The sequence below is a fragment of the Monodelphis domestica genome, chromosome 1 (genome assembly GCF_027887165.1).
Source record: "Monodelphis domestica isolate mMonDom1 chromosome 1, mMonDom1.pri, whole genome shotgun sequence".
NCBI classification, from domain to species: domain Eukaryota; kingdom Metazoa; phylum Chordata; class Mammalia; order Didelphimorphia; family Didelphidae; genus Monodelphis; species Monodelphis domestica.
The window spans coordinates 679,862,706-679,884,181 of NC_077227.1; the positions used below are offsets into that span (position 1 = coordinate 679,862,706).

The following is a 21,476-nucleotide window of genomic DNA, read 5'->3' on the forward strand; positions in this document are numbered from 1 at the left end:
ACTACTACATCAAGAAAAAATATATAGCAAGCATCCAGAAAGAAGCAATTCAAGTGATTCACAGAATAAAAAACAAGACCTGCTAGACACTGCTATAAATGACAGATCTTTGAAACTGAAATAAGGAACCTTCCTAGATGGATGTGAGATGATATAACCCACCTAGGAACCTCCCCAGGACCAGTAAAGCACAAACCTTAAAAATAGTAAAACCAAATTTATTAAGGGTCAGGAAATGATGAATATAGTCCTAAATCTATCCAGTTATATCTCCTCGCCACCAATCTATGCCCCGCCTTCCCCTGCAGGGTTTGCTCTTCTGTTCTTCTCAAGCTCTTCTTATATCTTCCTGCTCTTATCTAAGACCTCCAAAAAGCTATCTGACTCTAAACTAATCTATCTAATAGAGACTAATGGAAAAGGAAAGGGCTCACAGGTGAATTTGAGACCTTACCTAATGCCTGGGATTGATTTCACTAAGTAACCCAAAGTCCCAGATGACAATCTTTGGATTACCTTGGCCAAGAGGATTTCTGGCAGATGGATCACTGGCAGATGGTCTCTGTACCTCAGGGAAAATTGTTCACTCCAAAGCAGATTCTCAACCAAGGTGTCACAAATCTCTCCACGAGATTATAACTACCAAGTGAAAATCTGTCATAGCAAAACCTCTTTCCAGTTCAGTGGAAACAGGGCAGAGAGTGAATGACAGTTAATGCCAGTACAAAGACTCACACAATCCTTCTCTACTTCTCAGAATCCTCTGCCAGGGCTTGTATTCATATTCTTTTCCTCTTAAAACTAATCCATGAAATTCACTCTATCCCTTACCTACACTCCTATAAACACAATACCAGAAGGCAAAATATAAGTAATATACTCATGTATAAATGAGGAAGAGGGATGTGGAGCTTGGCTATTTCTCATAACTGGTGCTTTAGAAGAAGAGTTTACAAACTTGGAAGAGGTGGAGGGAGTGAGCAACCAATGAACTTCACTCATTTGAAATAGACAAAGATTTTATCATAGGTGCATATGCACAAACACAATTTCATATACAACTACATCAAATTCAATAAGGAAACACATGAAGATGAGAAATTGGGGCTAAGAGGGAAAATAATGCCACAGAAAGAAAAATCACAGATAAACCAAACTTCCTGATCTTGAAAGGAGGATGAATGGAAGAGCGGGGGGGGAGAATGAAAATTTAATGGAGCTTTTTTTTGGATGCCCTCCACTGGAGCCCTCCATTATCTCAGACAATTGGAAAATGATTGAAAAATAAAATGTGGTATATGAATGTAATATAGTATATTCCATAAGAAATAGAACAATTTATATAAGTACAACTATGTAAAGTAAAACAATTCTAAAAGACTTGGGAACCCTGATCCATTCAATGACCAGCTAGGTCTCCAGAGGATCTGCAATGAAATATATTACCCACCGCCTGACAGAGAAGTATTAGACACAGGATACAGAGGCATGCATTTAGACATGGCCACTATGTGGGTTCATTTTGTTTGATTATGCTCATTTGTTATGAAACCTCTTTTCTTTCATTTTTTAATCAGTAAATGAGAGAAAAATTGTCCCAAATGGAGGGATTCGTAACATTAAAAAAAAAATATATATATATATAGAAGAGAACAGAATGAAGTTTATAAGAAAGCACAGATAAGCGGGACATGTAATTTATTCAGATATCTTATTTTCCCAAGTACATGTAATAATAGTTTTCAACATATGTTTTCTGAAATTATAAAATCAAAATTGCCTCCTTCCCTTCCATCCCTCTCTGATTGGAGGTAAGGAATTTGATCTGGGTTTTACATGTATCACCCTGCATAACATACTTCCATATTGGTCACTATTGTAAGAGAATATGCATATAAAAACAAAGTTTCAAAATGAAAACATAAATAAACTAATGGAAAAATTGTATGCTTTGATATGCATTTGACTCCAACAGTTCTTTCTCTGATGGTGGGTAGCATTCTTTGTCATAAGTCCTTCACATCTGTCCTAGATCTTTGTATTGCTAAGAGTAGCTAAGTCACAGTTGATCATCATACAGTATTGCTGTAACTGTGTACAATGTTCTCCCAGTTCTGTTTATTTCACTCTGTATCAGTTCATGTAGATCTTTCTAACTTTTTCTGAAATCATCCTGCTCTTTGTTTCATGCAGCACAATAGTCTTCCATCTCCAATATATTCCATAGTTTGTTCAACCATTCCCTATTTGATGGACATCCACTCAATTTCCAATTCTTTGCCAATATAAAAAGAGCTACTATAAATATTTTTGTACAAGTAGGTCCTTTTCTCTTTTTTTTATTATATCTTTGATATACAGTCCCAGTACTTGTATTTTAGAGTAATAGGGTACACATAGTTTTATAGCCCATTGGACATAGTTCCAAATTGCCCTCCAGAATAGTGGGATCAATTTACATCTCTACCAATAATTCATTAGTGTCCCAATTTTGCCATTACCCCCTTCCAATATTTACCACTTTCCTTTACTGTCATATTGGCCAATCTCTAAGGTGTAAGGTGATATCTCAGAGTTGCTTTAACTTGTATTTTTAAAATGAGTGTTTTAGAACATTTTTCATATGATTTTTGATAACTTTGATTTTTTCATCTGAAAATTGCCGTTGAATGCTCCTTGACCATTTGTCAGTTGAGGAATGACTTGCAGTTCTTGTAAGTTTGACTTAATTCTCTATAAATTTGAGAAATTAGACTTTTATCAGAGAAATTTGCTATAAAATTTTTCCCCCTGGTTATTTATTTCCCTTCTAATCTTGTTTACATTGGTTTTGTTTGAACAAAACCTTCTTAATATAATATAATCAAAATTATTCATTTTTACACCTTATAATGCTCTCTATCTCTTGTCTGGTTATACATTCTTCCCTTCTCCATAGATCTGCCAGGTAAACTATTCTATGTTCCCCTAATTTATTTATGGTATCACTCTTTTTTTTTTATCTTTTTTTTTAATATATTTTATTTGATCATTTCCAAGCATTATTCGTTAAAGACATAGATCATTTTCTTTTCCTCCCCCCCACCCCCCATAGCCGACGCGTAAGTCCACTGGGCATTAGATGTTTTCTTGATTTGAACCCATTGCTTTGTTGATAGTATTTGCATTAGAGTGTTCATTTAAAGTCTATCCTCTGTCATGTCCCCTCAACCTCTGTATTCAGGCAGTTGCTTTTTCTCGGTGTTTCCACTCCCATAGTTTATCCTTTGCTTATGAATGGTGTTTTTTTTCTCCTGGGTCCCTGAAAGTTGTTCAGGGACATTACACCGCCCCTAATGGAGAAGTCCATTACGTTCGATTATACCACAGTGTATTAGTCTCTGTGTACAATGTTCTCCTGGTTCTGCTCCTCTCGCTCTGCATCACTTCCTGGAGGTTGTTCCAGTCTCCATGGAACTTCTCCACTTTATTATTCCTTTTGGAATAGTATTCCATCACCAACATATACCACAGTTTGTTCAGCCATTCCCCAATTGATGGGCATCCCCTCGTTTTCCAGTTTTGGGCCACCACAAAGAGCGCAGCTATGAATATTTTTGTACAAGTCTTTGTGTCCATTATCTCTTTGGGGTACAGACCCAGCAGTGCTATGGCTGGGTCAAAGGGTAGATATTCTTTTGTCGCCCTTTGGGCATAGTTCCAAATTGCCCTCCAGAATGGTTGGATCAGTTCACAACTCCACCAGCAATGAATTAATGTCCCTACTTTGCCACATCCCCTCCAGCATTCATTACTTTCCTTTGCTGTTATGTTAGCCAATCTGCTAGGTGTGAGGTGATACCTCAGAGTTGTTTTGATTTGCATCTCTCTGATTATAAGAGATGTAGAACACTTCTTCATGTGCTTGTTAATAGTTTTGATTTCTTTATCTGAGAACTGCCTATCCATTTCCCTTGCCCATTTATCAATTGGAGAATGGCTTGATTTTTTGTACAATTGATTTAGCTCATTATAAATATGAGTAATTAAACCTTTGTCAGAGGTTTCTATGAAGATTTTTTCCCAATTTGTTGTTTCCCTTCTGATTTTAGTTATATTGGTTTTGTTTGTACAAAAGCTTTTTAGTTTGATGTAGTCAAAATTCTTTATTTTACATTTTGTGATTCTTTCTATATCTTGCTTGGTTTTAAAGCCTTTCCCCTCCCAAAGGTCTGACATGTATACTATTCTGTGTTTACCCAATTTACTTATGGTTTCCTTCTTTATGTTTAAGTCACTCACCCATTTTGAATTTATCTTGGTGTAGGGTGTGAGGTGTTGATCTATTCCTAGTCTCTCCCACACTGTCTTCCAATTTTCCCAGCAGTTTTTATCGAATAGTGGATTTTTGTCCCAAAAGCTGGGATCTTTGGGTTTATCGTATACTGTCTTGCTGAGGTCGTTTTCCCCCAGTCTGTTCCACTGATCTTCCTTTCTGTTTCTTAGCCAGTACCAAATTGTTTTGATGACTGCTGCTTTGTAATATAGTTTGAGGTCTGGGACTGCAAGGCCCCCATCATATGTGTTTTTTTTCATTATTTCCCTGGATATCCTTGATCTTTTGTTCTTCCAAATGAACTTTGTTATGGTTTTTTCTAAATCAGTGAAGAAGTATTTTGGTAGTTCAATGGGTATGGCACTAAATAGATAAATAAGTTTGGGTAGGATGGTCATTTTTATTATATTGGCTCGTCCTATCCATGAGCAGTTAATGTTTTTCCAATTGTTCAAGTCTAGTTTTAGTTGTGTGGCGAGTGTTTTGTAGTTGTGTTCATATAGTTCCTGTGTTTGTCTTGGGAGATAGATTCCTAGGTATTTTATTTTGTCTAAGGTGATTTTGAATGGGATTTCTCTTTCTAGTTCTTGCTGCTGAGCTGTGTTGGAGATATATAGAAAAGCTGATGATTTATGTGGGTTTATTTTGTATCCTGCAACTTTGCTAAAGTTGTTGATTATTTCAATTAGCTTTTTGGTTGAATCTCTAGGATTCTTTAAGTAGACCATCATGTCATCCGCAAAGAGTGATAACTTGGTCTCCTCCTTGCCTATTCTGATGCCTTCAATTTCTTTATCTTCTCTAATTGCTACTGCTAGTGTTTCTAGTACAATGTCAAATAGTAGAGGTGATAATGGGCATCCTTGTTTCACTCCTGATCTTATTGGGAATGCATCTAGTTTATCCCCATTGCAGATGATATTAGCTGTTGGTTTTAGATATATACTGTTTATTATTTTTAGGAATGACCCTTCTATTCCTATGCTTTCTAGTGTTTTTAATAGGAATGGGTGTTGTATTTTATCAAAGGCTTTTTCTGCATCTATTGAAATAATCATGTGGTTCTTGCTAGTTTGCTTGTTGATGTGGTCAATTATGTGGATGGTTTTCCTAATGTTGAACCAGCCCTGCATCCCTGGTATGAATCCTACTTGATCATGGTGAATGATCCTTCTGATCACTTGCTGGAGTCTTTTTGCTAGTATCCTATTTAAAATTTTTGCATCTATATTCATTAGGGAGATTGGTCTATAGTTTTCTTTCTCTGTTTTTGACCTGCCTGGTTTTGGAATCAGTACCATGTTTGTGTCGTAAAAGGAGTTTGGTAGACCTCCCTCTTTGCTTATTATGTCAAATAGTTTGTATAGTATTGGGGTTAACTGTTCTCTGAATGTTTGATAGAATTCACAGGTGAATCCATCAGGCCCTGGGGATTTTTTCTTAGGAAGTTCTTTGATGGCTTGATGGATTTCAATTTCTGATATGGGATTATTTAAGAATTCTATTTCCTCTTCTGTTAGTCTAGGCAGTTTGTATTTTTGTATATATTCATCCATTTCTCCTAAATTGGTGTATTTATTGCCATATAATTGGGCAAAGTAATTTCTAATGATTGCCTTAATTTCCTCCTCATTGGAGGTGCTGTCCCCCTTTTCATCTTTAATGCTGTGAATTTGCTTTTCTTCCTTCCTTTTTTTAATTAGATTGACCAGTACTTTGTCTATTTTGTTTGTTTTTTCAAAGTACCAGCTTCTTGTCTTATTTATTAAATCAATAGTTCTATCACTTTCGATTTTATTAATTTCTCCCTTAATTTTTAGGATTTCTAATTTGGTTTTCTGCTGGGGGTTTTTAATTTGATCGCTTTCGAGTTTTTTCAATTGCATTTCCAATTGATTGATCTCTGCTCTCCCTTGTTTGTTAATATGAGCTTTCAGGGATATGAATTTGCCTCTGATTACCGCTTTGGCTGCATCCCAAAAGGTTTGAAAGGATGTTTCGCCATTGTCATTTTCCTTGATGAAATTATTAATTGTTTCTATGATTTCTTCTTTAGCTAAACGGTTTTGGAGTATCATATTGTTTAATTTCCAATTGGTTTTAGATTTGGTTTTCCATGTACCATTACTAATCATTATTTTTATTGCCTTGTGATCTGAGAAGGCTGCATTCATTATTTCTGCTTTTTTGCATTTGTGTGCTATGTTTCTGTGACCTAATGTATGGTCAATTTTTGTGAATGTGCCATGTGGTGCTGAGAAGAAGGTGTATTCCTTTTTATCCCTATTTATTTTTCTCCATATGTCTATTAATTCTAATTTTTCTAAGATTTCATTCACTTCTTTTACCTCTTTCTTATTTATTTTTTGATTTGATTTATCTAAATTTGATAATGGTTGGTTTAAGTCTCCCACTAGTATGGTTTTATTGTCTATTTCTTCCTTCAATTCTCCTAGTTTCTCCATTAGAAATTTGGGTGCTATATTATTTGGTGCATACATGTTGATTAATGATATTTCCTCATTGTCTAGAGTCCCTTTTAACAAAATATAATTACCTTCCCTATCCCTTTTGATCAGGTCTATTTTTGCATTGGCTTTATCAGATATCATGATTACCACTCCTGCCTTCTTTCTATCAGTTGAGGCCCAGAAGGTCTTACTCCATCCTTTAATTCTGACCTTGTGGGTGTCAACCCGCCTCATGTGTGTTTCTTGAAGACAACATATGGTAGGGTTTTGGATTCTAATCCATTCAGCTATTCGTCTACGTTTTATGGGTGAGTTCATCCCATTCACGTTCAAAGTTATGATTGTCATTTGTGGACTCCCTGGCATTTTGATTGCCTTCCCTAATTCTAACCTTTTCTTCTTCGGCTCTACCTTTTAGTCCAGTGATTTACTTTGAATCAGTCCCCCTTGTCCCCTCCCTTGATGTTTCCCTTTTTAGTCCCTCCCTTTTTGTTCCCTCCCCCTCCCCCCTCTCTTTCCCTCCCTTTTTGTTCTCCCTCTCCCCCTCCCCCCCTTGGTTTTCCCTTCTCCTTACCCTTGTTGGGTAAGATAGAATTCAAGATCCCAATGGATCTGGATGTTTTTCCCTCTCAGAGTTGATTTCCCTGAGATTGAGGTTTAAGTAAACCCCCCCCCCCTCTCTTCCTCTCCTTCTTATAGGAGTTTTCTTCCCCTCCCCTTCCCCTGAGAATCTTTGTGTGAGAACCATTATTCTATTTGGTCTTTCTTTACCCCCTATTTATACATTACATTTTCCCCACATATTAGTATACATAGGTTGATATAAATGTAGTCCTTATAGAAGAGAGTTTGAGTAAAAGAAGATAACATTTTTCCCCTTTCCTTAATATTTACCTTTTCAGGTATTCCTTGCTCTTTGATTTTCGGTATCAAACTTTCCACAGAGCTCTGGTCTTTTCTTTGCAAAAAGTTGGAAGTCTTCTATTTTGTTGAATGCCCATACTTTCCCTTGGAAGTATATAGTCAGTTTTGCTGGGTAGCTGATTCTTGGTTGGAGACCCAGCTCTCTTGCCTTTCTGAAGATCATGTTCCATGCCTTACGATCATTCAGCGTAGAACTTGCAAGGTCTTGTGTGACCCTGATTGGCATTCCTTTATATCTAAATTGTCTTTTTCTGGCTTCCTGTAGGATTTTTTCTTTTGTTTGATAGCTTTGGAATTTGGCAATTACATTCCTGGGAGTTGTCTTTTGGGGGTTTAGTGTAGAAGGTGTTCTGTGAGCTTTGTCAGTGGATGTATTGCCCCCTTGTTCTAGAATCTCTGGGCAATTTTCTTTGATTATATCTTGTATCACCATGTCCAGTTTGGTGTTTATTTCTGGCTTTTCTGGGAGTCCAATTATTCTTAAATTTTCTCTTCTCCCCCTGTTTTCCAGATCTATCACCTTGTCGGTGAGATATTTTATGTTCTCTTCTAATTTCTTGGTGTTTTGGCTTTGCTTTATTAGTTCTTGCTTTAAAGCCTGGTTTTCTTTTACAGTTTGGTCAAACTGGTTTTGTAGATGCGTGAATTTCTTTTGCATCATTTCCCACTTTTCCTCCCAGAGGGCTTCCATCTTTTTGGTCCTTTCTGATTCAAATTCTTCATGGGTTTGCGGAGAGTTTCTATTTCCTTTGGAAGATTTTGGAGAATTTTCTTGTATATCTTCTTCTATCTGCTCTGTATTTTGTATTTTGGCTCCATAGAATGTGTCCAGAGTCGCCCCTTTCTTCTTATTTTTCTTGGTATTTTGGGGCTTCTGTGCTTCTGTGGAGTTTGTCATCTCTGAACGTGGAGGATTGGCTTTTCTTGCCTCTGTCTGGTGTTCAGAGGCAGTCCTGGGCAGATGTTGGTTCTATGAGCGTTCCCTGGGTTAAACTGAATATGCCTCACTGGAACTGGAATGGAAGGGTTGGACCACGAGGCCACACTCTCCCCCTGGCTCAATTTCCGGAAGTTGCCTTCAGAATCCCTGGCCGTGAGGCTGTTTCGTCGGCCTGCGGGGGGATGGGCTGCCGCTTCCCCAAGCTCCGAGAGCACAGACTTTCACTGAGACTTGGATAGCAGGATCCAGCCCGTGAGGCTGTCTTGCCCGCCCTGAGGGTTGCTGTTGTTTTGACCAGCTCTCTGCAGCGGAGGCCCCAGGCAGTAACTTTCACCCGGACCAACCGGCTCTTTGACTGACTGGCTCTTTGCAGCGGAAGCCCCAGGCAGTAACTTTCACCCGGACTGGGACTTGGGTAGAAGACCCTGAGGGTTGTTGTTCCTCAGACCCTGCTCTCTGAGCCCGGCGGGGCTGCTGCTTCCGGGAGCCTTGGACTCTGCGCTCCTACCCCTGAGGTCCGAGGGATCTCGGGTTCTGGCTTTTAAGGGGAGCCGTACCTTTTGAACCGGGTCCAGGTCCAGGAGGAGAGTTCCCAGGGTCTGTGCTGTTGATCGTTTTGAATTTCGGCGCCTTAGGAGCTTCTAGTTTGAGATCGGTCGGGAAGGGTTTTCCGGAGATCTGAACTTCAGCTTTCTCTAAGCCGCCATCTTAACCGGAAGTCCGGTATCACTCTTTATACCTAAATTATATACCTATTTTGACCGTGTCTTGATATAGGGTATGAGATACTGTTTATACCTAGTTTCTGCCATACTATTTTCCAGTTTTTCTAGCAGTTGTGTCAAATAGTGAATTTTTAGCCCCCAAACTGGGGTCTTTGGACTTATAAAATACTAAGTTGCTAAGATCATTTATCCTTCTCTATTGTATATCTAATATATCCCATTGATCCACTATTCTGTTTCTTAGCCAGTACTGATGATTATGACAAGCAGGACATTTTTTAAGGTAATGTAGAATATATTATATGCTTTTATAAATCAAGCAGTAAGTATAGTTTCACTTAGAATCCCCTTTTATGTTGTAATCTGGATATATAAATTTTGGGATATTTAAGTTGAGAATAAATTTCTTTTCATTAAAACAACAAAAAGCTTACAAACTGATGGTGTAATGTTATGAGTAGCATTACCTGATTGGGGATAAATATGGAAAGAATGGTGAACAAGAATCCAGCAGTAACTATTGATCTATATTCCTACTTTTTCCTCTTTATAAAGCTTTATATAAAAATAATTTTTGCGTAAATTGAGGATCTACTTAATAAAGATAAGAGAAGGATAGGCACTCAAAAGTAATATTTTATATCATATTACAGCTTCACATTTACTTCATCGACTGAAAGATAAACAGATAATTTAATATTCTACTTTTTATTGTTGATGATAACAAAAGAATATGTGATAGAAGTAAGTGCAGCCTTAAAGGTTCTTATTCAACCAGGTGGCTCCTATGCATAGATTAAGATCATGATTTGTGACAGATGCAACAACAGGATGACAGTGTTTGATGGCCATCTGGTTTTCAATATCAAGTGAGTATATTGGAGACATGCTTATGAAATATGTTTATCAACATCATTAAGAATGATTAATTCAGAATGCAAATGAATGAATGATTCCCTGAAGACAGTGAGATCCTCTAGGAGCTCTTGTTTGTGGATACTAATGTGCTGATTTCCTTCAAATTCCAGAATAAAATGAAAGCTCTTTTTAAAAAATATTATCTTTTCTTTTTTTTACATTCTGTTCTTTTCTGAAAATGTTCCTCCTCTTCCCCTATCCAGCAATCATTCCATTTGTAACAAAAAGTTATAATGAAAGAGAGAAAAACAACCAGTGCATTTAATGTGTTTGACAGGATATAGTTACCCACCCCATAGTTTTTAAAAATGTATTCTTATTTATTTATTTATAATATTTTTCCATGCTTACATGATTCATGATTCCTCTTCCCCCTTTCTCTCCCCACTCCTGGAGCTTACAAGCAATTCCACTGGGTTATACATGTATCATTGTTCAAATCCTATTTAAGTATTATTCATATTTGCAGTAGAATGATCTTTTAACCCTAAAACCCCAATTATAATCCCATTGAACCACATGATGGAGCATATGTTTTTCTTCTGTGTTTCTGTTCCCACAGTTCTTTCTCTGGATATGGATAGTGTTCTTTCTCATAAGTCCCTCAGAATTGTTCTGGATCATAGCATTGCTGCTAGTAGAGAAGTCCATTCCATTTGATTGTACCACAGTGTATCCATCTCTATGTATAATGTTCTCCTGGTTCTGCTCCTTTTGCTCTAGGTCAATTCCCGGAGGTCTTTCCAGTTCACATGGAATTGCTCCAGTGGATCATAATAATATTCCATCACCAACAGATACCACAATTTGCTCAGCCATTCCCCAATCTATGGACACCCCCTCTTTTTTCAAATTTTTGCTCCCACAAAGAGTGTGACTATAAATATTTTTGTACTTGTACACTGCTGGGGTACAAACTCAGCAGTGGTATGACTGGGTCAAAGGACAGGCATTCTTTTAAAGCCCTTTGCCCATAATTCCAAATTGTCTTACACCTCATAGTTTTCAGTGAAGGGAGGATAGTATGTTTCCTTACCTGTTTTCAAGAACTATCCTTGGTCATTATAATTAGATAGAATTCAGGTTAAAAAAATTTTTTTTGCAGTTACATTGTTGTAATTATTATGTAAAAACTTTTCTTGGTTTTACTTCATTGTTCATTTTAATCATCTTATATAGCTTCATAAATGTTTATTGATTAATTGATATAGTCTCCCCATGCATCACCATTTTTTTAGCCATTGTTCATTTGTTTCCAAGTACATATGGAACCTTTCTGTTTTTTACTTCTTTTGTGTGTTCATGCTTAGGATACCTACAGATATAAATATTTAAATTGCTTTTTCTAAAAGCACAATTCCAAATTGCATTTTGGAAGAGTTGGATCAGTTCATAGATCCACCATTAATGTGTCTGTTTTCCCACAGTTCTTTTTTTTTAAACTCTGACCTTTTGATTTAAAATCAATACTATGTATTGGTTCCTAGGTAGAAGAGAGATAAGGGCTAGGCTTCACGTAGGGATTTCACATAGGGAAATAGGATTCACACAGTCATATAGTTAGGAAGTATCAGAGGTCACATTAGAACTCAGGATCTCCTGTCCCTAGGTATGGCTTTCAAACCAATAAGTCATATAACTCCACCCTTCCCCTCATACAGCTCTTTTAAGATGGACTATTTTTTTTGTTGTTGTTGTAATCTTTACTAATTTATTGAGGGTGAAGTAAAAATCTCAGAGTTTTAAAGTTTCATTTTTCTATAATTATATCACCTTGTGGAAAGGAAAACTGAATCATGCTCTGGACTTTCTGCCACTGAGGTGAAGCAAGCAGCAGTTGGAAGGTTAGAATGAAATTGATGAACAGCAATGACAGTTGGTGGGGGGAGGGGTGACTTGGTGAGTGAGGGTTGCTCTCCAAGCCTGCTCTCTTTCCTGGCCCTCAGACTGGAAGGAGTCTCTCTCCCTGTCTTGGGATAGAAGTGCCTCTATTCCTGGACTTTTCCCAATTGTGTGCTCTACCTGGATTCCTGTGATTGTGTCATCCAACAAAAGGATTTAAGGAGAGTGGTTTGAACTGTAAGGCTGGTCTTTAGGGGCGTCAGCCTGAAGAGACAGGCCCAATCAGCTCTGAAGGTCAGAATCTTTTCTTCTTCTTGCTCTCTACTGCTAAAAACTGAACTTAAGAAAGCTAGCACAGATTAGCATAGACAGGAATAAAAGAAACCCTCCACCAGCCTGCGAGGCCTGGCCTCAGCTCAAAAGCTGGGAAAGACTCAAACCCAATCTAGGGAAATCCTGATTCCCTCTTCCTTGATGTCTTCCCAATCCAAACTTATTATTAAATTCATCTTGAGTTAAATAACCCACAGTCAGATAAGAGGACTATCATTTCAGGGGAACATAGATGGAGCTGAACCTAAGGACAGCCGTCCAACCACAGGTGGTCCTTATCAGACCCCTGCTGGGTGATGTTGATCTCGGGGGGGAGGGGGAGGCTTATCCCTCAAGGTGGTCTGTGCTTACCTGCTCTGGGGTTTCTTCAACTTCAATCAAAAGAGAAGTCATCATCTCAGCCTATCATAGCTGGTCTATTTCTTGGGAACCCCGTTTTTCAAAGATAGCCTCTCAGTAGGGGGTATCTCTCTCCTTTTACCTCACCAGCATCCATATTCCCTCTGTCCCTGCAACTCCTCCGTTCCCTGTTACAAAACTTTCCTTATCCCTTGTACCTCTTCAATCCCTACAATTCCTTTCAACTATTACAACCTGAATCAATTGAAGTAAATAGACTAGGCTTTTGAAGAGGTCAGGAACTTTTTGAAAAAGAAGGGAAAAAAGAACTTAATTATATGAAGAGTACCAGCCTCTTCAAGAAATTCTTGCATGGGTTTAATTACCCAGAAGGGAAGGCAAGAGCAGGGTGAATATGGGGGAAGGTTTAGAAATTGAGGGAGGAACAACATAGATAAAACAAACACACAAGAGATAGAGATCTTCAGCGTCATGTCAGCCTGCCAGCTCCTTGTCAGAGAGAGCAAGCTGCACTGACTTTATTAGGATACTAGGATTGGGGGTTCTTGGGATATCAATAAAACAAGTAAAATAACAAAAGTATTGACAGCCAATTACAAGATAAAGGAATGGATAACAACACAATTGTACAGCAGGGTGTCCAGGAAAGAAGCTCACTTCAAAGACCTTCCTGACTTTGATCAAACCTTCTGGCACTGGCACCAAACTTATTTAGATGTTAAGTATAGGTCTTTGACATTACAAAGAACTTTTACAAATTGCTTGCTAGCCTTCCAGACTGCAGATAATAATAGAGGCTTAACTTTTAAGTTCAACAAAATTTAAGTCCCATCCAATTTAAGGATTCAGAAATCAATCATGTGAAATATTAGAAATATATCCATAAGTCTGGTCCATGAACATTTTGCTCATTAGAGTCAGCTTTTGAATACATCTTTAATATCTTCACAATGTTTTATAACTTAAGCCCTTCAGTTATACCTAGGCAAAGTTGTAGAGTAAACCATAGGGTTTTTTCCTGGTTATTTTTGTTCAAAAGATAGGGTAAATAGAGAATTAAAAAAAATTTCAGTTGTGAAATTTTGGTCCAAGCTTTAAAAAGTGAAGTTAATGAGGACAAATTTATAGTGTAGTACATATATTTAAGTGTCAACTGTACAAGTACATGATGAGGGATATGTATTAGATAGCAAATTTATTTCCCTATCCTGAGCTTTGTTATCCACCCTTCTGCTGCTGCTATAGGCCAGTGGGCCATGTATCTGGTATCTTGTACCCAAACCTTCCTGTATGTGTTGTCTCCTGGAATTAGAATGTGAGTTTTTTGGGAGCAGGGACTGTTTTACTTTTCTATATGTATCTCTCACATTTAGTACAACTTTAGTTCATATTAAGTGTTAATAACGTCTTCTCTATTTTATTCCACTTGATTGCAACGTTTACTTTATTCTAAACCCAGGATGAGGCAGCAACATGTTGGAACTACCAAAAAGAATAACATAATTATTTATATATAATATAATACATATATAATAACATATATATGTTAATATATAGTGAACAAAACTAGGAGAGGCAGAAACAAATCCACCATGTTCCACATTGGTTAGAACACACTTGAATTTTTGTGTTTAGTTCTGGGCTTCCTATTTTAAGAGGGATATTGAGAAACCGGATTATGAGGGTATATAAAATTTCATAGAAAGAATAGTTGAAAGAACTGAGGATCTTTAGCTGGTAAAAAGTATAATCAATAAAAGTTCTGAGTGTTCTTATTATAACTCCCAGTATTATAGACAAGTATAGGGTCTCAGAGACACAATTCTAGGGTTATCTCTGAGGGGATCTTGGCTTAAATCCACACCTATGTGCTTCCCTCCCTGAGATTATCAGTTGAAAATAATTTCTAGAAAGGAGGATTAACTAAATCCAGTTAAAACAGTTGTTATACAACAAATGTGATGGTCCCAGAAGTATATACAAAGTCCAAGGGAAAGTGAGATCTAGTTTAGAGAGCATATGTAGCAAAGTTGTAACTCTTAGCTGCTGGAAGATCTTTTCTGTCATGTATGGGATGCTCAAGAAATTTTCTTTCATCATGGTGTAATTTTTTTGCTAGGTTCCTTGTGGGGCCATGAATTGATGTCCTGTCTGGCCTTAGATCTCAATGTAGACATTTCTGGCAGCTCATCTAGGGAGGCTGCTAGGACACTAAAAGGAAGATGGTGAAGTAGAGGTGAGAGAAAGGAGAAAAGTGGAGACCTCCCTTCTCAAAGCGGGGTTCAGAGGAGACAGCTGATGTTTGGGGTTGGCTCAGAGAGAGGAGAAGGGGTTTGAAGATTTTCCCCCTTATGCCTTCCCTCCTTAGCTATGGCTGCTCTCCCAAATTTGCTCTTGTTCCCCCTTCCACTACTCGAGACCAAAGGGTCTCCCCTTGATCTGTTCACTCACACTTGATTCACATTTTGGGGAAAGATAACTATTTTAGTGTCAATTAAATCAGGGTAATACAAAGAATAATTCTAAGGGAAAAGAATGGGAAAGGAAGTGGGAAAAAGAGGGTCCCTGTCTCTATATAAAACCCTTTTCCCTCCCTCCTTGAGTGGGGGGGGGACTCAGATATTTTAGTTATTCAGATTTGGGTTTCCTTTTAGTGATCTTTTCCTTTACATTATTGTAATCATTGAATATATTCTTTTGGTTCTGCTTATTTTGCTTTGCATAAGTATATGCAAATTTCCCTATGGTCCTCTAAAATTTTCATACTTATATTCAACTATATAATAATATTTTATTCATATACTATGTTTTTCAACAATTCCTCAGTGTGCAAATGTTTCCAGTTCTTTGTTATTACAAAACAACCTACTATGAATATTTTTGTTTTACCTTGGTCTAAATGTTGTTACGATTTAGAACATAAAAGACCAAAAAACTATTTCCTGTATCCTACTTTTTTATTCACTTCTTGCCTACTTCCTAGCTTTGACTCCTTACCTTATGTTCCTACTCCTTGAGCTGTTAAATGTCATTGTTCTGTGGCTACAGAGGACAGAGCAATATTTGATGGTGCATTTATATATTATGTTGTTTCCTAATATAGCTTGAGTTAGTCTAAGGTACTGCCAGGTATAGAACACAATAAAGATTTTATTTGATTTGAAACATTAAATATTATGAATGCTATCAGTTCTTATAATCCTGCCAATTTTCTCTTATTCCCATTAGGTTCTGACTTGTTTTCCAGGCTTTGAGTAACCAAAATACCAGTAATGATTTTTGGAGAACAGATAATGAAACATGCCTACTGTGAAGGGTTAAATTTTTTGGTAGGAGTTTGACACAAGTATGGAGAGCAGTTTGATAAAATACAAATATTTATTTATTCTGAGGAGAAGTTCGGATAGGAAGTAAGAGGGAGTAAAGTGAAATTATCACTCTAACATCTTATAACTATGCCTAAAATCTAAACCCTAACTAAAATTTCTAAGAAACCCTAACTCTAACTGCCTTCCCAGATCAGGATCTTCTGCCTGCCAGAACTTAGGCCTATCTTAAGTGCAATACTCCTATCTGGAAATATATTTCCTAGCTACCTACCTAAACTAATCAATGAACATTAATCTACTACCACCTCCTTAAATCAGTATCTCATTCCAAACGGTCAGAAATCAGTTGCCAGTTCCTTTTGACTGAGAGAAACTGACACAGAACCCCTCCTGTCTTAGAAGTCAGAGAAAAAGAGCCCCTAAACTCTTAATGGTGCTCCTTATATAGGATCCTTGTCTCCTTGGTAACAGAATCTTCATCTCTCTGCTAACTCTTACTTAGAAATTTTTTTTCCTGCCTCCTTTTCTGCCTCTTAAAGAGACAGAGGGAGAGATTAAGAAACTCCTTTTAACACTACCCCTCCTCACTGCCTACAGGTATGTTTACATTTTCAGATGTGGTAGTGTTGTATAAGTACAAAAGGAAAAGTGAAATTTTAGTGGGGGGGGCAGGATTATGGAGGGGATAGGTGTACGATTTCCAGAAATGACAGTGATGTAAAAGTTTTTTAGGGCAGGAACTTTCTTTTTTGTCACTTGTATCCCTATTTTTTTTAGCAGTGCCTAGCATATAGTAGGTGCTTTGTTAGTGTTCATTGACTGAGGAATGTTTCTGCCTCTCTCAAAGGCCAAATCAGGGTTCCAGGGTAGTACTTTTAGGCTGAGTAAAAATGGTTTTGAAGGACTCATATGTACATAACTACTATTCTTCACAGAGTAGTAAAAAATGGGAATTTAGGGGATACTCACCTGTTGGGGAATAACTAAGCAAATTCTTGTATATAAATGTATGTCGGGGTGTAGCTGGGTAGTTCTGTGGATTGAGAGCCAGGCTCTCTGGAGATGGAAGGTCCTAGGTTCAAATATGACCTCAGACACTTACTAGCTGTGTGACCCTGGGCAAGTCACTTAACCCCCATTGCCTTACTGCTCTTCTGCCTTGGAACCAATACACAGTATTGATTCTAAGATAGAAGGTAAGGGTTGAAAAAATAAATAAATGTAAGTGATGGAATGTTATTTTTTCATGATATTAGTTTCAGAGGTAACTGGGAAGACCTTTATGAATTGATGCAGAATGAAGTGTACAGAACCAGGTGAATAATTTGTAAATATAGTGTAACAACACCACAATGGAAACAACTTTGAAAGACTTTAGAACTCTGATTAGTGCAACAATAATAATGAGTCTGAATCCAGAAGTCCAAAGATGAAACATGACACCTACCTCCTGTCAGAGAGAGAAGTAGTTTAAAATGTAGATTAAGACATATATTCTTATAGGTGGCCAATGTAAATAAATTATTTTGCTGGACTATCTATATGTATTATGAGGCTTTCTTCCTTTGTTACTTCTTTTCTTTTAATTATAAGAGGGAGAACCAATAAATGCTTGTGAAATAAGTAAAAAATTTAAAAATACTTGGTATTTTAGGAATCATTGACATTCAATGATATGTCTGTGAACTTCACCCAAGATGAATGGGGGCATTTGGATTCTGCTCAGAAAGGTCTGTATAGAGATGTGATGCTGGAGAACTACAGGAACCTGGCTTCGTTGGGTAAGGGTTTTTTACCTGTATGATTCATTGATTACTGTTAAACAAGAGCAGGTCTTCTTAAATAGGGATGCAATGATGGGGTTTTAAAAATATTTTTACTTCCTCCCTTCCTCCCACCCTCCCCCTTCCATCCTCTTTTCCTCCCCTCCCTCTTTTCTCATCCTCGTTCCCTCCTTTCCTTCCTTTCTAGGGAAGAGGATAGTTTGCAGGATAAAGAAATTGATAGCTCTATCATATTTTTATTTGGTCGGATCATACTTGAAGTATTCTTCAACTGTAACTGTTTTTTTAGGAAGGATATTAATAAAAGAACATGTTCAGAGGAGGATGATCAGGATACTGAGAGAATTGAAAATCATTCTATAAAAGGATTACTGGAAGGACCTGGAAAACTTGTCCTGGAACATCAATGACTTGGGGGTAGTACAGATGGTATCAAATGATAGATTTATGGCCCTTTGAATTTTAATTTGATTCCTGGGGTAAATCTAAAAATGATTAGTGAAAATATAGAAAAGGAAGCAGTGATCACAAGAAAGTAAATGAAGCATGGCTTCAATGAAAATAGGTCATGCCTTACTAACATGATTTCCTTTTTTATGGGGTTACTAAAGTGGTGGATCAGTAAAATATATAGATTATCTGGATTTTAGCAAAGAATTGATAAATTATGTCATTTTATTCTTGTGGAAAGGAATGAGAAATTTAGACTAGATAATTTATATGATTAGATAGATTCAAGTTGTATTGCTAAATTAAAAGATTATTTGTTTATTATTAGTTCAGTATCATCTTATTTGTAGGCCTCCTGTGGAGTGGTTAGGGATATATATTTGGTCCATTGCTATTTAAAGTTTTTTATTATGACTTGGATAAAGACAGATGGCATAATCATTGATTTGAAGAAGATCCTGAAGCTGGGATAGGTAACAAACTGAATGAAAGAATCACAATACACAAAAAGCTTTTGATCTACATTGGGTTGAATCTAATAAGATGTAGAAATAAAAGTAAATATATACTTAGGATTAAAATCAACTTTACAATATAGCATGGGGGAGGCTTGTTTAGATAGCAGTTTATTTGAATAAAAAATGCAGGTTTTGGTGTGCTGCAAGTTCAGTATAAGTTATGAGTCTACTGTGACACTCAAAAAAGGTAATTCAGCCTTAGACTATATTAAGAGAGAGGTCTATGAGGTTTTCAGGGAAGAATAGCGTTTCTGAGGTGAGGGCTTTTCAGGGCCACTCATAAACCTTTCACCCAACTCTTACCTGTGGCTCTAAGGTGCTGTAGCCTATGTAGCGGCACACTCTAGGAAAACTGCCTTCACTTGGTTGAAGGTAACCAACAGGCCTCAAACTCATCAGTGAGTTAGGGAGGTATTTACCCCAGTGACTTCCTCTGGCAGAAAGACAGATGAAAACAATTGGTTCCAAAAGCAGGCACCAGGGAACAATTAGAGCTTGATTAGACATTAAAGAATCCAAGATTATCCATGGCATTCTGGCCATCACCAGTCATCCTGTCTTTTGTTTTGCCTCTGAGCTTCTGTGACCCTAAAAGAGAGCAAAGCTGATAACTTTGCTGTCTCACTTAAATCCAGTTCACCCAAAAGTCAAGATGGCAGTCTCATGATGTCATTGACCCTCTTTAAAAATGAAGAATGAACAGCAACAAACACAACAATATTAAGAGAGGCATAGCTTCAAGGAATTATGGAAAGAGGTGGAAGTTCCTCTGTTCTGTGCTCTACTCAGACCAAATCTAGTGTATTGCATTTAGTCCTGGGCTCTGGAATTAAAGAAGGATATCAAAAGTCTGGAGAATATCCATAGGAAGGACTGTGCATTGTAGATCCTTCAATCCCTGTTATTTCAGAATTACATGAAGGACCTGTGGATGTTTAGAGAAACTCAGGGAAGAAATGATAGCTGTGTTCAAGTATGTGAAGAGAGATTACTGGGCTTATTCTGTGAAGTTAGCTGCATTGTGCCATGGAGACAGTGATTGATGGAGTTGGAGTCAAGAAGACCCAAGATTTAATCCTGGCTCAGACACAGCTCCCTGTGTGACCTTAGGCAGATAACTCTGATTATTATCAACAATAAGCATTTGGTAGTCACTTATTTTGTGCCAGGCACTGTGCTATGGTGTGGGGAAAAGAAAGGCAAAGCCATGGTACCTGCCCTTAAGGCACTTATTGGAGAGGCAATATGCAAGTAACTATGAATGTATAAGATCTCCACAGTGTAAATGAGATGTCTTCTCTGAAGTCATGGAACTAGTGGAAAGTGAGATTTGAACTGAGTCTTGAAGGAAGCCATTATCTAGGTCAGTTTCCTCATCTACAACATAGATATAACAGAACCTACTTTACAACTGTGTTGAGATATGTTTAAAGTGCTTTGTAAACACTAATTGCTATGTAAATGCTAGTTATTATTATTGTTGTTGTTAAATCTCTAACAACTAGAGCTGTTTAAAAGTGGGCTACCTAGCGAGGTGATGGGCTTTCCCACACAGAAGGTCTTTAGAATATAGATCAACTCTTGTCAGGTATGTTTCATTGGAGATTCTCTTTGGCTATGAATTGGACTAGATGGTCACTGAGGTCCCTTATGAGGTCCCTAAATGTGTTATAATGCCACATGCCAAATTCTGGTACTGTAATAACCGTGTTAACTAGTATTATAAGTACTTTAAGGTTTACAAAGTGCTTTACATACATTCTCTCATTTGATCTTCAGTCACCCTTGAAGTTTGTGTTACTATTATATCCATTTTACAAAAGAGGAAACTAAAGCAGAGATATGGCCACGGTCATGCAGCTACTAATTTTCTAAAGCAAAATTTGAATTGGCACCTTTCTATCCAGCATTCTACTACAATGCCTAGCTGCCACTATTATGAATTATAGAGAATTGAAGGCGTGATCTCCACTAGAGAAAGCTACAAAGCATACTAAATTGTCAGGGGAAATAGATAGTGTCAGAGAGGAAATGTAGAATAGAAGGGTCTTTGTCCAGAAGAGTACACTGGAGATGTGGGTTTGTAGAGTGCTCCTTTCTGTAAAAGTTCTGAAGAACAAAAGGATGGAACTGAACTGATATCTGTTATGATTCCTTGTCCTCCAGTACCAATGCTCAAATACCTTCTTTCCACCTACAAACAGGACATCCAGGTTCTAAGCCAGATGTGATTTCTCAGCTGGAACATGGAAAAGGCCCCTGGGTGAAGAAGGGAATCCCAAAAAGCAGATGCCTAGGTGAGTGTGTAAGAACCCAGCAAGTAGAAATATCACTGTAAAAGACAAAATAGTGTCTGGGTAAGTCTCCTTAAATGAGCCATACCTGTGGATGGCACAGAGGCTATTTGCTCTGGATTCCCTTAAATATCATCACTTCACCTACACATTTCACAAATTCTTGGAGTTGAAAATGATCTTTAAGGTTATCAGATCCTGACTCCTATCCAGGATAGCAGTCTCTTCTACAGCATCCCTGACAAAGGGTCCCCTGTTTCTGATATAGCATGG

General features: G+C 37.5%; 1 protein-coding gene across 3 annotated transcripts in view; it reads left to right on the forward strand.

Annotated features, from left to right (window-relative positions):
- The window catches only part of LOC100617891 (zinc finger protein 69 homolog), an 81,230-nt gene that overhangs the window by 37,444 nt on the left and 22,310 nt on the right, over positions 1-21,476 (forward strand). For all 3 annotated transcript variants that reach the window (XR_008912154.1, XM_056798909.1, XM_056798863.1), the window contains exons 4-5: positions 17,812-17,938; positions 21,114-21,206. Coding sequence is in view for 2 of the 3 variants with exons in the window: in XM_056798909.1 (XP_056654887.1) it covers positions 17,812-17,938; positions 21,114-21,206 (220 nt within the window). In the remaining variant the exon portion in view is untranslated. The remainder of the gene's footprint in view (positions 1-17,811; positions 17,939-21,113; positions 21,207-21,476) is intronic.